This window comes from Alosa sapidissima, chromosome 9 (genome assembly GCF_018492685.1).
Source record: "Alosa sapidissima isolate fAloSap1 chromosome 9, fAloSap1.pri, whole genome shotgun sequence".
Taxonomy (NCBI): Eukaryota; Metazoa; Chordata; class Actinopteri; order Clupeiformes; family Clupeidae; genus Alosa; species Alosa sapidissima.
In genome coordinates, this window is record NC_055965.1 from 14,029,658 (window position 1) to 14,045,302 (window position 15,645).

At 43.8% G+C, this 15,645-nt stretch overlaps 2 protein-coding genes across 4 annotated transcripts; both read left to right on the forward strand.

Moving 5' to 3' along the window:
• The first annotated feature begins 3,340 nt into the window (after nt 1–3,340).
• Nucleotides 3,341–9,053, forward strand: LOC121717969 (zinc finger protein 16-like). Its single transcript, XM_042102693.1, has 3 exons — nt 3,341–3,532; nt 6,680–7,046; nt 7,894–9,053. The coding sequence occupies exons 1-3, from the start codon at nt 3,527–3,529 to the stop codon at nt 9,051–9,053; spliced, it is 1,533 nt and encodes a 510-aa protein (XP_041958627.1). The 5' UTR covers nt 3,341–3,526.
• Nucleotides 9,054–10,403: 1,350 nt separating this feature from the next.
• On the forward strand, nt 10,404–15,168 carry LOC121718299 (zinc finger protein 391-like). 3 transcript variants are annotated; one of them, XM_042103269.1, is made up of 6 exons: nt 10,404–10,780; nt 10,947–11,120; nt 11,225–11,286; nt 13,233–13,296; nt 13,379–13,598; nt 13,713–15,168. In XM_042103269.1, exons 1-6 carry the CDS (start codon nt 10,772–10,774, stop codon nt 14,762–14,764), a joined length of 1,581 nt encoding a protein of 526 aa, XP_041959203.1. In that variant the 5' UTR covers nt 10,404–10,771; the 3' UTR covers nt 14,765–15,168. The 3 variants fall into 3 exon arrangements, with proteins under 3 accessions (XP_041959203.1, XP_041959204.1, XP_041959206.1); XM_042103270.1 differs by having other exon boundaries at nt 10,408–10,780; nt 13,379–13,559; XM_042103272.1 differs by lacking the exons at nt 10,404–10,780; nt 11,225–11,286 and having other exon boundaries at nt 10,991–11,120.
• Nucleotides 15,169–15,645: the final 477 nt, after the last annotated feature.

A 15,645-nucleotide genomic window follows, 5' to 3' on the forward strand; every position in this document is an offset into this window, starting at 1 on the left:
CCCAGTGTGGCCCAGCTCCTCTGTCAAGACAAGCCAGCTACCAGCCAGTCAGGCCCCAGCAGACAGAATAAGGGAAGGAACTGGGACAGTGTATTTTCATATTTAACATTTTTGTGTGAATAGGGTGAGCCCTGGATGGCAGAGGTGCACTGGCGATTCTAGACATTTTTAACAAGGGTGGCACTGGTGAGGCACTGATTAATTCAAGGGTGGCATGAGGCAAAACAACCAGATAAACAGAAACAGGCTCAAGATGTGAAATTAGCACAAATACATTAGGGAAACCAGACACAAACACCATACTCATAAATTGAAAGAAAAAAAAACACAAATACCTTACTCTCACATAAAATGTCTTTGTATTTGAATAAAATAATACAAACATATTAAAGTTAATTATCTAAGTTGTCTGTCCCTGGGCTATGCTGTGCTAAAACAAATTCCATCATGGGGACATTAAAATATAATCCATTTTATTCTATTCTATTAAATGAAGATATACAAATATACTCATCCAATACATTTTCCCCCCACAATAACTTATATCTTTGTGCATCTATTTTTGTAGCTGTTAAAATAATTTGACCTGCTTTTTTGTCTATTTGTTTATTTTCTTTAAAGTTCTCAAGAAACTTGAGGGTGGTATGAAGGAGTGTATTGTGTATGTGAGCAATTTCATCTTCCTAAATCTCAATTTTATGATCACAACAAGTGTGGGCAAATTATTAATTACATTTTCACGTGGGGTAACTTGTTGCAGGGCAACCACATAACCGGTTCCATGTCTTCCGATTGGATGATTAATGATCAGTAAAGTTCTCAAGAAACTTGAAGTTGGTATGAAGGAGTGTATTGTGTATGTGAGCAAACATTGTTAACGTTGCACATGGGGCAACTTGTTGCAGGGCAACCACATTACCGGTTCCATGTGTTTGAATTGGATGACTAAAGTTCTCAAGAAACTTGAGGTTGGGATGAGTGTGTGAGCAACCTACATGTTACTTATCTGCCTGAATCTCAATATTCTGATCACAACAACTGTCGGCAAATTACAAGTCAGCACCAGTGCTGCATTCATTGTTTTTCACTTTTATAATCACATCACCAAAAGTAGGTTATTGGTTTTACCAAAAGTATTTGGCAGTATTTTTAAACTACAAACCTATAAAGTATTTTGATACAAAATACGATGCCATTTTTTTCAAATTAAATAAAATACAAATTTGTATTTTAAATACATCAGACATGCCTATCCCTGGCTGTTGGCTGCAGTAACTCAAGCTAGGTAGTACTTATTGTTTTGTGTTTATGTTAGTTTTGATCCAATTTGACAGCTTTGCTATGTTGCCCACCCAAAATTTCTACCAGCCCACCCAAATATAGTAGCCTAGCCTAGGTTAGAACCAGCCCTGCCCTGCATGGAGACATATTTTACGATAATAATGGAGAAAATGTTAGCAAAACTTTAGGTTTTTGTTAACGGAATCTCCCTCCCTCATTCATCTATTTGCGCAACAGCCCACATTCTGCGTTCAATCCAGAGAGACAAGTGAAATAAATGTTTTTTTTTTTCTTCTTTTAAGCGGACATCGCCATAGGCACGATATTTAGGCTACCTCTGTTAGGCCTACAAAAAGTTGCAAATTAAGGAGTATTTCCTGATCGGGGAAACCTTTCGGTCCGCGGTTCTATAATATCATTCAATTGTGCCGCAAATTAACAGCCAGAAGTGGGGCGTAATTTAAATTCATGGCTCTGTAGACTAGCAATCTACTTGTATACGTGTAATATTTTACAACAAATGCTTGACTGGTTGAATGGTCATACATGTCATCAGAATATCGCTACCTGTAGCCTAGATGCAACGAGTGTTTAGTGAGTAGGCATAAGCTTGATGAACCATAAATGAAAAGTTTTCTTAACATTACATTAGGACATTATTACCATTAAACACTGTATAGGCCTAGCCTACAGTTAACACTTAACAGGTAAATAGATATCTTTGCGTGTTAGCACAAGCAGTAGCCTGTAGGCCAATAAAGGCAAGCGTGTTTGCCACTTATATTTCTGACGTCTGATACTTCAAACTGCTGCAAGTGCATCAAGAAAGGTCCTGCCTTAGACCATGTTAATGGCCAATTGTAGACTAAGATTTGGGGGTGGCCAATCGAATCTCAAGGGTGGCCTGTGCCACCCGGAGCCACCCCTCTGACTCCGCCCCTGCAGAGGTGGTGGCAAAATGTAATTATATGATATTTCCTGTGGGGGCGTGGGCTTCGATAATCTCACTCCTTTTTGACCATACCTCTGTTTGCATCCCTGGTTATGATGCCCCATTATGTTGCCATTGGTACCTTAGGTAAAGGTACCCAAAAGTATTTTAATCAGGTTTAAAACATAGCATATTTGATATCAGGTTAAAAAAAAGTGCTCTGGCATGTCTTCTAGTTCTATGTTTTTATTATTATTATTATAATTATTATTGTTATTATTACTATTTCTCTAAATCCTGAGGAGCACTCTACACTAACACTGTATGTAACACACAAACCTATTGTGGTCTAAGTTTAATACAAAACCCTTGCACTGAAAAGGTTGATCATTCTGGAGGGTTTAAGGTTTCATGGTCACAATGAAATGAGGCCTCCCTCCAAACTCCTAAAGAAGGACATTTGATTAGTAGGAAATGTTTATGGCTTGTTCTCATTTAGTATTTCAAGTATGTGGTATACTGACAGTTATCCCAGAGGAAATGGTAAACTTCCTATAGAGGCCTCATTCATCAAGAGAGACAAGTCAAAAGGTTATTTTAGGAAGTTTGTCATAATTTACTGTAACTTATCTTAGGTTTGTCTGTACCACCTTGGTATGAACACCAGTTTTTGACACAAATGTAGCCTATTCAATGGACCTACTTGGTGCATTATTTAATGTCTGATACCTCTGTAAGCAACTACACACACTATAGCCTATTTTTTCCGATCAAAGTTGACCAGGTCAGGGTGCACAACGTAGGCTGCGTGCAATGATGCACTATTTAATCCACAGACGAGGTGTTTATTCTTACTAGCCTACAATAAGAAATGTAGGCTACAGCCAAGTAGCCTATATGAATGCCAGCGGGGATGAGAGCCACCTTCTCCTTGTTTTAGGAATACAGGGCGAAATTCTTGAATCAGAAATGGGTAAGCATATTTTCTGTTAGTATTGTTTTTGTGGTTCCAGGTGGCATAACCGTCAAAATGTAAGGAGAAGAATAGGCAGACAAATCCGCACGTGATGTAAAAAGCACCTGATCCGACCAGGCACCGATACGAACCAACTTCTTGTTGAACTCCATGTTTGACAACTCTGCCTCTAGCTTTCTCGAAGTTACACAACAGTGTTGGACACTAGGTTGGACTGGACATCACACAGTGAAAACGAATGGATCTATTGGCTATATGTCACTATTGGAGTCGTTTATGAGCATTATCGCAACTTCCTAAAAGTGAGTTTGCTCGGTGGGGTACACAATGCAAGAATCATGAATGTTGTAAGTTACTAAGCTTCAGTTCATCAATGGAATTTAGACTAAAAGTCTTTACAAGTTGTTACAAAGTGTACTCAAGCTGGCATTTTGAATGTGTATTTTGAATTGTGTTTTGTTAATTTAATGAATTGTGCAGTGGTGCGTAAGCCATTCGGTTCTCATGTGTTCACTGGGAAGTCATTGTTGATGAAATATCAATATTTTGGACATGTTATTGGTGTATTTTCAGTGTGTAGACTTTTTTTTTATTGTAGGCTACTGCTGGCTGGAGCTGCAGTTAATGGCGAGTAAGTTGGCTGCGACTCGGATGCTGTGCGAGCAAGTGGAGTTTAATAGGGCTGATTCAGACTGGCTGCGTGGCGCGAGCGTGTCAGCTGCGTGGCGTATCCGTTTTTATTTCGGCTCCCATGGGCCCACGTCATCCGTTGCCGAACTGAATTGTGGGTCCGTTGCGTTGCGTTTCTCCCGTCGCTCGCGTTGAGAAGTTCACCTGTTGCTGCACCGACAGACGGCACCGGCCAATCGAAGGACGGCACCAGTCAATTAAATTACGGTTATAGGCTACTTCAGGTCATAGCTACCGTCGGGAACACCCACTGGCATGCGTTGATGGAACGCAACTGTGTGTGGAGCCGTTATTTCGGCTCCCATGTTAAGGTCCTACACACAGCTGTGTGCGTTGCAGTGCTGGAGACGCATCCCATTCACTTTACATGGGCTTACGTCATCCGTTGCCGAACTGAATTGTGGGTTCGTTGCATCGCGTTTCTCCCGTCGCTCGCGTTGAGAAGTTCATCTGTTGCTGCACCGACAGACGGCACCGGCCAATCAAGCCAATCGACACACAGCACCCACCAATCAAATTACGGTTATACTTCGTCATTTGCATAGCTACCGTCGGGAACACCCACTGGCATGCGTTGACGGAACGCAACTGTGTGTAGAAGCCATTAGAGCTTGTCCACTACCTGCGTGAGACGTGAGATTTTGTGCATTGTACGCGGCATGCACTGAGCTCGATCGCCACCAGGTTGCTTAATGTACACATGAAAAAGGAGGTAATGTCCCAAAGATGTTTGTTGTGGTTGCCACAGGGCTCAGCGCAAAAAAGACATATGATTCACACTGCACAGCAGTCAAAGTTCAACATGGTTCAACTACTTTGACTGCGGCTAATGCCGCTTGTGCTGCGCTTTACTCAGCGCAGTGGCGGGCCAGTTCTTACGTGCACAAGCCATTGACAATAAGGCCCGTTTCACACCGTGTGCGTGGCGTGGCTGTTGCTGTCAGTTGCATGGCATTTTCTATGTCTTTGCTTACCAGAAGTGTGTCTGATGCGGCGCTGTGAAGGCCGCTCTGCCAATTAAAACGTGTTCTCGGATCTTTTTTTCTTCACTGTTTTGAATGGAAACGCTTCCAACACGCTTGCCTGTCGTGTGAAAAATAGGCGTCAGTCCTACAACGTCAACCTGTCAATAAAGTCTGGCACTCGGACTAAACGTGGCAAGAAGACAGTCCCAGTTAGGTGGGATATCAAAGACAGGGATGTACCATTGCCACTGAGTGGGAAAACTTTATGGCAAGTGAGGAAAACAAGGCAGATCTTGCTAGATTTCAGTTGTTGCTTCAGGCTCCACAAAACAAAACTGTTGTTGTTGCTGGTGGATTCACTGATGAAGAGCAGGTGGAAGTTTCAACATCTGAGGTTAATATAATCTGCCATTGTTGTGTCTTCAAGCGACACAGATGTCTTGGTTCTCCTTTTGGTCCATTTTGCCAGCATCAACTGTGATAAAGTATGTAGTAATTGTAGTAAGTAGTAATTCACGCAGTTGCCGGAAAGCTTGGAGATGCTCTGCTCGGTACCCTGCCTGCCTTTTATGCTATCACAGGATACATAAGATGCTTCTTTTTTGGCAGGACACTCAAAAAAATCCTGTTTCAATTTTTTCATTGAGCACCATAGTCTTCTGAAAGAACTTGGCAGAGTTGACCTAAGCAGTTGCCTACCACCTGTGCTGATGTGGAAGCCTTATTCCAGTAGGGGTTAAGTCATTGAGACACCTCAGACCCATACAGACCTGCCTCAGACGAGTCCAGGAAGTGACGTTAATTCCAAAAATAAGTACATAATTTACTGTACTCTTTATGGAGAATACAGCGGGAAAAAATGTGTTTTCTTGGAAAAAATAGTCACATTAGGTAGAAGCTTTTATTATTATTCGCAATTCACATTTATTTAATAAATAATCAATCGCGACTGACTGTCCACGTGATCTGCCAGAGTCAGCTGGGAGGAGCTTGTGACTCACGCATAGGGACTCACGGCAGATATTGCGCGAAATATTGGTTTATGGCTATCGTTTAGATGTCCTTCCTATTCATTAACATGAACATGATGACTGACTAAATAAAAAACTATGCTGTTTAATAAACCATTGTAGGCATACATTTAACAAGTTATCATTATATCATATCAATTAAGTGTTTTCTGTAGGCTAGGCTACTGTGTGACATGCACTGCAGCATAAAAATCAACAATAGGCTATCAACACGTTTGCAGTATCACTGTTTCAGAAATCACATACAAGAAGGCATCCTCTTGATTGTTTGTACATTTTTGCACATTCCAACATAAGGAAGCAGCATGAGGAAACTTTTCTGCCTTATTTTCTAACTACTTTTACGAGTCTGCAGTATCACCAGAGAATGTATCACTGAGTACAGCTGTTACAAGAGGGTCTGGCATCCCTTTGTTATGATGCACTTCCTGTGACGGTCATTCGTCTCTAAATGACTTAACTCCCCGGTGTGATACAGGCCTGGCAAGTGTTGCAAGCGCTTAAAAAAAAGACAAAGAGGATATAATTAACTGGCAGAGGCTGTGCGCATTTTCACAGAGGACTGATGCTGAGCCTGTGTTCCCCACAGACTATCAGGGATGAAGTCCATGTGCTAGGCCCTCAGGGATATTTTTGCTGCTGAGAAGGTAACTGTTTTCACTAAAACCAAACAAGACGAAGGATGTAGTGTAATAGTCCCAGTTCTGTCAGCTCAGCCAAGCTAACAACGAAGTCAAATAAGCTCTGTTCTCCTCACCTTTTCCTTTTTTAATGTGTGTACATTAAGCATCTTTCTTATTTTCAGGTTAATGAGGATCTTCCCTCGCTGATCCTCCTATCCTATGCACCTCAGAACATGACCACACAGGTACTCTCTGTCAGTGATGATGACACAAAGACGTTGCTGTCATGGTCGTCTCAATACTTGGATGTGACAAAAAACAAGCTTGCAACAGTAGATGATGAGAGCACGAATATTTCTCCCAACGCCTCGTCAGGCTGTGCCGACGCTAACACTGAAACGTCATCACAGCCGCTCCCACTGTTGTCAGTGAGGCTGCAGGACTGCAGACACAAACTGGGACCAGATGGAGTCTGTATTGTACTCAAGGAGGACATACAAGCAGAAGATGGGATTATTCAAGAGGATGGGGACAGCAATGTCCCTGATGGTAAGTCACTTGACAGGTAATGATTTCAGAGTTAAAACAACGGAAGGGATTGTTTGGTTGTGTCAGTGTCTTGAGGGAAATTGTATGTATGTTTGTTTATGTATGGAGATACAGTTCCTCACTGTTGACTGAAGAACCATTTCCATAATGCTACTGTGAAAACACAGCAGCATAGTCACAATTCAACAATATCTGGTCTACAGTGTTACATACAGTTGTGTGCAGAATAATAGCAGTGTGTTTTAAAACATTTAATAAAGCTCAAAATCCTTAGAATATTAAGTATAAATACTTTTTTGATCCTGTGAGGGAAATTTGGTCTCTGCATTTAACCCAATTGGTGAATTAGTGAAACACAAACAGCACACAGTGAACACACAGTGAGGTGAAGCACACACTAATCCCGGCGCAGTGAGCTGCCTGCTACAACGGCGGCTCAAGGGCACTTCAGCCGCGGCCCACTGGTCAGGGCTTGAACCGGCAACCCTCTGGTTACAAGTCCAGAGTGCTAACCAGTGGGCCACGGCTGCCCTAATTCCATAACATCAATGCATTGGGAACACTGCACATTTAATTTCACATCAAAACATGACCAAAATTGATCAAGTTTGTGTTATACCTTTACAGAATGTGAAGAAAAAGGAATGTTAGGCTGTTCAAAAAAATAGCAGTGTTTGCATTTTTCTTTACAAACTCAAACATTTACTGTATCAACTGTATGTAATGTCTGGGTTAAAAAAACGTTAATTTATTATTATTATTATTATTATTATTAGTGTTGTTGTAAGTATTATATAGTAGTAGTAGTAGTAGTATTCATATTGACATTCATATTGTCTTTTGTTAGATGACAGCTGTGAGTCCTTGTCTGATGATGCACGGGATGCAATGGCACAAGAGAAAAGTGAAAATGCAAACCAGAAAATGCGTGTTGGAAAGTTGGAGACTCAGAAAGGTCCCACAGAGTCCGACAGGCACGGTCGTAATAAGGAGAAGATTCCTCTGAAGAAACTCCACAAGTGCAACGACTGCGGGAAGGTTTTGAGGTGCGCGGCCAATCTACGCGACCACTGCCGAATCCACACCGGAGAGAAACCCTACAGCTGTGCCAGGTGTGGGAGAACATTCGCCCTGCCCACTTACCTCCGGGCCCACCTCCGAAGGCACGACGGCGCTAAATCCAAACTTAACTCGCACTCGGCTAAAGAAGAAGTACAAGGACGGGATCAGAGGAAGCCCACGGCGACCGCGCACACGTGCGACGAGTGTGGCAAGAGGTTGTCCTCATCGTCAAATTTACGCACACATCAGAGAATCCACAGGGGAGAGAGGTGGTTCACTTGTGCACTCTGTGAGAGGAAATTTCTCCAGTTGGGAAACCTCAAAGCGCACCAAATGTGGCACGCTCAAGAGAGGCCACACCAGTGTCCTCATTGCCCAATGTCCTTTATAGCGATGTCAAAACTCAGGGTACATATCAGGATGCACACAGGGGAAAAGCCATTTGCCTGCAGCTATTGCTCAAAGACTTTTTCTAACTCAAGCTCCCTCAAGTCTCACGTGACTATTCACACGGGGGAAATGCCTTACCAGTGTTCAATCTGTGAGAGGAGGTTTAGATCCTATCCCAACTTGAGAATTCATGAGCGATCCCATACTGGAGAAAAGCTGTATCTCTGTTACATCTGTGGTGTTGCATTCAGGACATCTACACAGCTCAAAGAGCACCAGCAGACGCACACGGGAGAGAGACCACACCAGTGCTCCGAGTGCGGTAAAAGTTTCGCCCGGCTGTTGACTCTCAAAAGACACCAGCTCTGTCACTCCAGGGAGCGGCCCCACCTGTGTGCCATCTGCGGTAAGACGTACACTCGCGTGGAGACGCTCAGGACGCACCAGAGGGTCCACACCGGAGAGAAACCTTACAGCTGCTCCATCTGTGGGGAGAGTTTTGGCTACCTTAAGAGTCTACATGGCCATCAGAAACGAGAGCACAGCATGGGGTAGGGGTGTAGTCGGAGTCAAATTTGACTCGGATTCTGCCGGAACAGGATCCAGGACCTCCCTGTACTCAGATAATCTCATGTCTTATTGGCTGACAGGCCTGCTACCTCACCCAGTTTGTCAATGTAAAAGAGGAAATAAGGTAATGGCCTGTAATAGGCGTAGTATTGTATTGGTAACGGACATGAGGCAGAAGTACAAACTTCCTCTCAGTCACAAGACAGTGTCTGAGTCATGATCTTATAGATTTTAAATAGTAGGATGTTGGACTCAACTGCCCATGCATTCGTTATTGATCGTCTACATTACATGTATTCAGTTAACAGACACCTGAAGTGACTTACACATGTCATCTATATTAAAAGGGATTACATTGTCCCTGGAGCAACTTGGGGTTAAGTGCCTTGCTCAACGGCACAACGGTGGAAGCCGGGAATTTAACCCACAACTTTCAGGCTACTGCGCGGTAACGCAGCTCCTTAACCGCTGCTACCGCCCATGTTCATATTGCGAGGGAAGGGAAATGTAAATACATGTTATCAATGACCAGGTTAAGCCTTAAAGGAGTACCGTCACACCGGTGTGACGGGAATGTTGGGAAATTAACATTCTAAAGAATATCTGGGTTCATTGAATTCAACATAGAATTTTAGAACCTTCAATTGTTGCGGAACTTAGAATGTTCAAAAACCTACACCTTTAAGGGTTAAGCCTTAAAATCATTATTTGTTTTTCTTCTGAGATCTGATGAAGGCCTTACAGGCCGAAACGTCATTGCCTAATAAACCTTTTCATATGGAGCCAGAGTGTGCGGCACTTCTCTATCATTGCACTTTTTACCCCATGGCCAGCCCCTCACAAAAGAATCTTTGTTGTGCGTTACATGCACATTTTGCATCTCTTCTGAGCCTCACCAACTAATCTTACTGATTGACTATGCTCCCTTTGATCACTGCAGCACATGTTCTTATTATAAATAAGTGAAATAAATTAAGTTTACTAAATATTTTCACATTCAACATCATTACGCAAAATAGGCATCTCAAGATTGCTAATTGTGTTTATCTTATATATTGAAGAGTTTATCTTATTAAGACATAGTAGCCTACATTACACAACAATACTATACTTGTGGTTTCAATTAAAATTGGGGTGATTTAAGGTTGAAATGCACGTCTTTTTATATCACCATCCAACTGACTGAATTAAATGACATCTGACAACTAAACAATTTATTTTCATTCGTAGAACCAGAGCCCGTCTATTAGACATTCTCTGGTAGAACTAAATAGCCTGTCTATCACATTATTGAACATTCGCTCCGAAGGCCAATCATTTCTGCTGTTTTCCCACTCCAATCCACATGGGGCACTGAAGAAAACCATGGTTGATATCGACAGAACGAAGAAGGATATTTTTTCAGTTCTGGAAAGACGTGTGTAAACAAAGATTGTTAAGGCGTAAACACAGACTAGAAACATATGGAACTAGTAAAGATCCTCTGATTGACACTTAACTAGTTACATTACCATTTTTGCAAGTATGTGTTTGAGTAGATCTAGCTTACAACGACCTCGTTTTATGCATCACTCCTGGCTGAGTAGTCTATTTTAAACACAAACTTGAGCTAATGAAGTCCAACGTTAGAGAATAGAAAGTTGAAGAGAACGTTATAGGCTATCGCTGTGCGTTTGAGATATGACGAAGGGAATATAACAACCATGGATGCAGTAAGTGCTTTTACAATGTATATCCTTTCATGTAACAACATGCTATATAATTGAACAGCTTTCATCTTAAAGGATATGGCAGATACTTTCACTTCTTTGCTGACACAGTGTGTGCTGATTGGAGACTCGAAACTAATTATCTGCTTAAACCTGTTCTCATTTAAAGTGTGAGAGACTTGATTTGGCATTACAAGACTTGTTGAAGTTAAGGGAGAATGAAGTGGAGTTCGTCAGCGCATTGCGAGATCACATCGAGTCCAACCGGCAGTTGAAGCTTCAAGTCGAAGACCTCCACAAGAGGCTGGAAGAGAAAGAAGGACAACTCGACGAGGCTAAAAGGGTGAGACAAAGAAGAGACAATTTATGTTTGTTCTTTCTGCATGAAAGTATTTTTCATTGCCCTCCCCTCCCCTCCCCTCCCCTCCCCTCCCTTCTCCTAATTAGACCATCAGAGCTTTGAGAGGCGATGTTCAGACACTACAGGAACAGGTGACCATGCGTAAGAGGTATGATGATTTGACCATATTGTGTAATAATACATTATATGTTTCATAACCTATGCATATGTATTACAAGGATACAAGGATACAAGGAAGTTTATTGTCACATGCATATAGTTACTGGAAGTAAGAAATGCAGTGAAATTATGTCTGGTGTCAGCCTATTTGTGCATTAATGGGGGGGGTAAAAAGTGCAGTAGAAGAGGGGTTTAGTAGATTAAGTGGCAAGGGCTGCATAAAAAAGGTGGGGGAGGATTGGGATTGGGTGGGGGGCACCAACAAGGAGCACCCAAGAGCAACAGGGGCAAGGAAAAACTCCCTTACCAAGGAAGAAACCTTGGGCAGATCCACGGCTCAAGGGGCTAACCCAACTGCCAGGGGTCTTGGTGTGTGTGTTGGGGGGATGACAGGGGAGATGGGATAGTGTGCTGTGTATGTGGGGAGAGGGCAGTGTGCAATATGTGTGTTGGAGAAGCTTCCTCATGAGACAATGTGCTGTGTATTGAGGGGGGGGCAGTGTGCTGTAAGTATGTTGGGGATGTGTGTTGGAGAAGCTTCCTGATGAAATAATGTGCTGTGTATGTAGGGGGGGGGGGGGGGGGGGGGGGGCAGGGACTTACTATTGCAAGCAGAGTACTGTATGTAATGTATGTGAGTGATGACAGTGAAGATGTGTGTGTGGGCGGGAGGGGAGTGGAGCAGTGACTGTGTGTGTGTGTGTGTGTGTAGTGTGTAGGTGGGTAGGTGGGGGCAGTGTGCTGTAAGTATGTAGAGGATGTGTGTTGGAGAAGATCCTGAAGACAATGTGCTGTGTATGTGGGGGGGGGGGGGGGGGGCAGTGTGCAGCAAGTATGTAGAGGAGGCTTACTGTAGCAAGCAGTGTGCTGTATGTATGTGAAGTGATGACAGTGATGATGTAAGTGTGTGTGTTGGGGGGGGTCAGGGACTTACTATTGCAAGCAGAGTACTGTATGCAATGTATGTGAGTGATAACAGTGAAGATGTGTGTGTGGGCGGGAGTGGAGCAGTGACTGTGTGTGTGTGTGTAGTGTGTGTGTAGTGTGCTGTAAGTATGTAGAGGATGTGTGTTGGAGAAGATCCTGAAGACAATGTGCTGTGTATGTGGGGGGGGGGGGGCAGTGTGCAGCAAGTATGTAGAGGAGTGCTGTATGTATGTGAAGTGATGACAGTGATGATGTAAGTGTGTGTGTTGGGGGTGGGGTGGGGTGGGGGGGAAGAAAGGCTAGGCAATCAAGGACATGGGTAGATGGAGGAGAAATCAAAAATAATAAATAAAAAGTGTGCAAAAGTTGGAGAAAGTCAGATATGTGTGTGTGTGTGTGTGTGTGTGTGTGTTTTGACGTGTGATGAAATAAGAAAATAAATAAAAGGTCTGTAGCATAGGGAGAGGGATGTAAAAGTGTAAAAGTGCTAAAAGTCTTGTAGGTGTGTGTGGGTGTGTGTGTGTGGGGGGGGGGGGGGGGGTCATGAGTGCTGAGGAGTGAATGAGTGCAAAGTCAGTATAGTGTGAGTTCAGAGTTGGGAAATGTTTGAGAGTGCTGAGGAGTGAATGTGTGCAAAGTCAGTATAGTGTGAGTTCAGAGTTCGGATGGCCTGGGGATAAAAACTTCTCCTGAGTCTCTCAGTTCTGGCTTTGTGACTACATAGGCGTCTTCTTGATTTCAGCGGTAGGAATAATCCATTGTTAGGATGAGAAGAGTCCTTCAGAATCTTTTGGGCTCTTAGGAGTACTCTTCTGGAATAGATATCTTGTAGAGCAGGGAGTTGAGTTCTTATAGTACGTTCAGCTGAGCGCACTACTCTCTGCAGAGTACTACATTTGATTAGATTTGATTTGATTAGATTTGCTAATCTAAGTCTATGCCATGTTTTGCAACTTGTGCTGAAGCATTAAAAGTAAGTCAATTTATCTCCTTATTTTTCCAACACAGAAACTACCGGAAAATACTGAGAAAGGCCCCACCCACAAGAAGTAAAGATGAAATCCAGATGCGGGTATGTCCCTCTCATCAACATATATTGAACCTCTTTTCTCACTGCCATTTTCTTTTCACAGTGTGTTTTAATTCATTTTCAGGCTCACACGAATCCACCCACCATGGCCATCTCATGTACCTCAGAGTGTCCTGAATCTGTGGATGACACCAAAGAGAAGTCTTCAGCGGCGGTGCCAGTCGTAGGGATGGACTGCTGTGGACAGGGGGCAGTAGATGAGGACACTTTTGACAACGATGGAGATAGTGACTTCATTCCTAATTGTATGGATGCAAAATTGAAGAATCAGAAAGAAGTCATATGTAAACACACTGTAGCTGCCTCGTTATATTCCTATGGACCTCTTAATCACAAATGGTTGAGCATGAAAAATGATATAAGTAAATCATTGTCATTCCGTGTCTGTTGTGTTTCAGATGAAGAAATTCAGTCTTGTTCTGATGATGAGAATATCCTCGCACCCTCCAAGAAACGACGACAACCCAAAAGGATTGTGGTCAAGAAACAGCACCATACCTGTGGGGTCTGTCATCAGACATTTTGGAAACTGAGAGGGCTCAGAGCACACCAGAGGAGTCACAAGGACAAAAACGTCGCTCCACGACCGAAACCAAGAAAGCGCCACTGTCCGCTGAAGGAAGAGGAAGGAGCCGAAAAGCCGCCACCTCCTCTTGGGAAGCCGTACGAGTGCAACGAGTGCGGAAAGAGTTTCCGGACTTTAAGTCACCTCACCGTCCACCACAGGATCCACACGGGAGAGAAACCATACTCTTGCACAAAATGCGAGAAGACGTTCGCCCAGAAGAACGGCGTTATGACGCACCTGGTGAGCCACGCTAGCAAGGACACGCCGATACCGTGCCCGCACTGCCAGGTGACGTACACGTCGTCAACGTCACTCAGGCAACACATCGCGAGCCACAGGAAGGAAAACCGAAACATGTGCTCGAAATGCGGGGTGGTGTTCGCCAGTGCGGCCGAGCTGAAGGAGCACAAGGCGACACACGCGTCCGAGCGCTTGCTCTCGTGTCCGCACTGCGGCAAGAAATTCCGCAACACGTCGGGCCTCAAGGAGCACGTGCGCACGCACACGGGCGAGCGCCCCTACCTGTGCCACGACTGCGGACGCTCGTTCAGCTGCGCGCAGCACCTCAAGACACACCGGCGCACACACACTGGTGAGCGGCCGTACGCGTGTGCCGTGTGTGGCGAACGCTTCGCCCAGGGCATCACGCTGCGCAAGCACCAGCTGCGGCACACGGGAGAGAAGCCTCACCTGTGCTCGCTGTGCGGCAAGGCCTTCGCCCGCGCTGAGGTGCTCAAGACGCACATGCGCGTGCACACCGGCGAGAAGCCGTATCGCTGCATTGTGTGTGGACAGGCCTTTCGCTACGTGCAGACCCTGCAGTCACACCACATGCGCATGCACAGGAAAGACGAAGACACTTCTGGAGCTGCGGGCACATAGAGGGCAAGCAGCTCTTTTGGGCTGCTTCAAATGCATGGAGGGCATGGTTAGCTATCAGTCAGTCATAAGTGTCAGTAACACATGCAATATAAGGGTTCAGGTTCTTTGGGGTTCTGTAGTGTCAGTATCACAGGAAAGATTGGGTTCTGTATGTCAAGTATCCTCTGTATGTTGTTGCCCTGTATGTCACAGGAAGTAATTAACTGTTCAATGTCTATTCTATCCTGCTGAGAAACTTGCTGCTTATAATTCAGTGTTAAAATGTATCCATTAAGCCATGTCATTTTACATGTGGAGGTGAAGGCCTGGGCTCCCGCAAGAGCACTGCAGGTTCTAGCACAACAGTGTGGCGTGGGATTAATGTTGACTGCTGAAATAAAAGCAGGTTTTTCTGTTGTTCTTGATCCATGGACTGTTAGTTATTCTTGTTTACATGAGAGCAGCAATTTTGTGTTTTTTTTACACATGGCAGATTTCATGGCACATTTTAATGGGAGTGGCCAAAGGATATGGGTAGGGTTTCAAGTATTTTAGTGTTGAGGAATGTCACAGCTTACACGGCATTAGGGGCGAGACTCGTTCACCATCTGGAAATATTATACAGTATCTTAAGTCTATTTCCCTATTTCATCAAGCATCACTGCTTGTCATAATTCCATTGATGCACAGCATGTCATAATGTTTTCATAATTCCATTGATACACAGCAGGGTTGTGCACAATTCGAATGGCAATTCTGCTTTCTGTTTGCTACCTCAATTGAAATGCAAGTGAAATTCAAGAATTTAATTGGAATTTAAGAGCCAGTTTCAATTTAATTCTGGAATTTTGCACAAGCCTGATGCACAGCATATCATCATTTTGTCATAATTCCCTTGATGC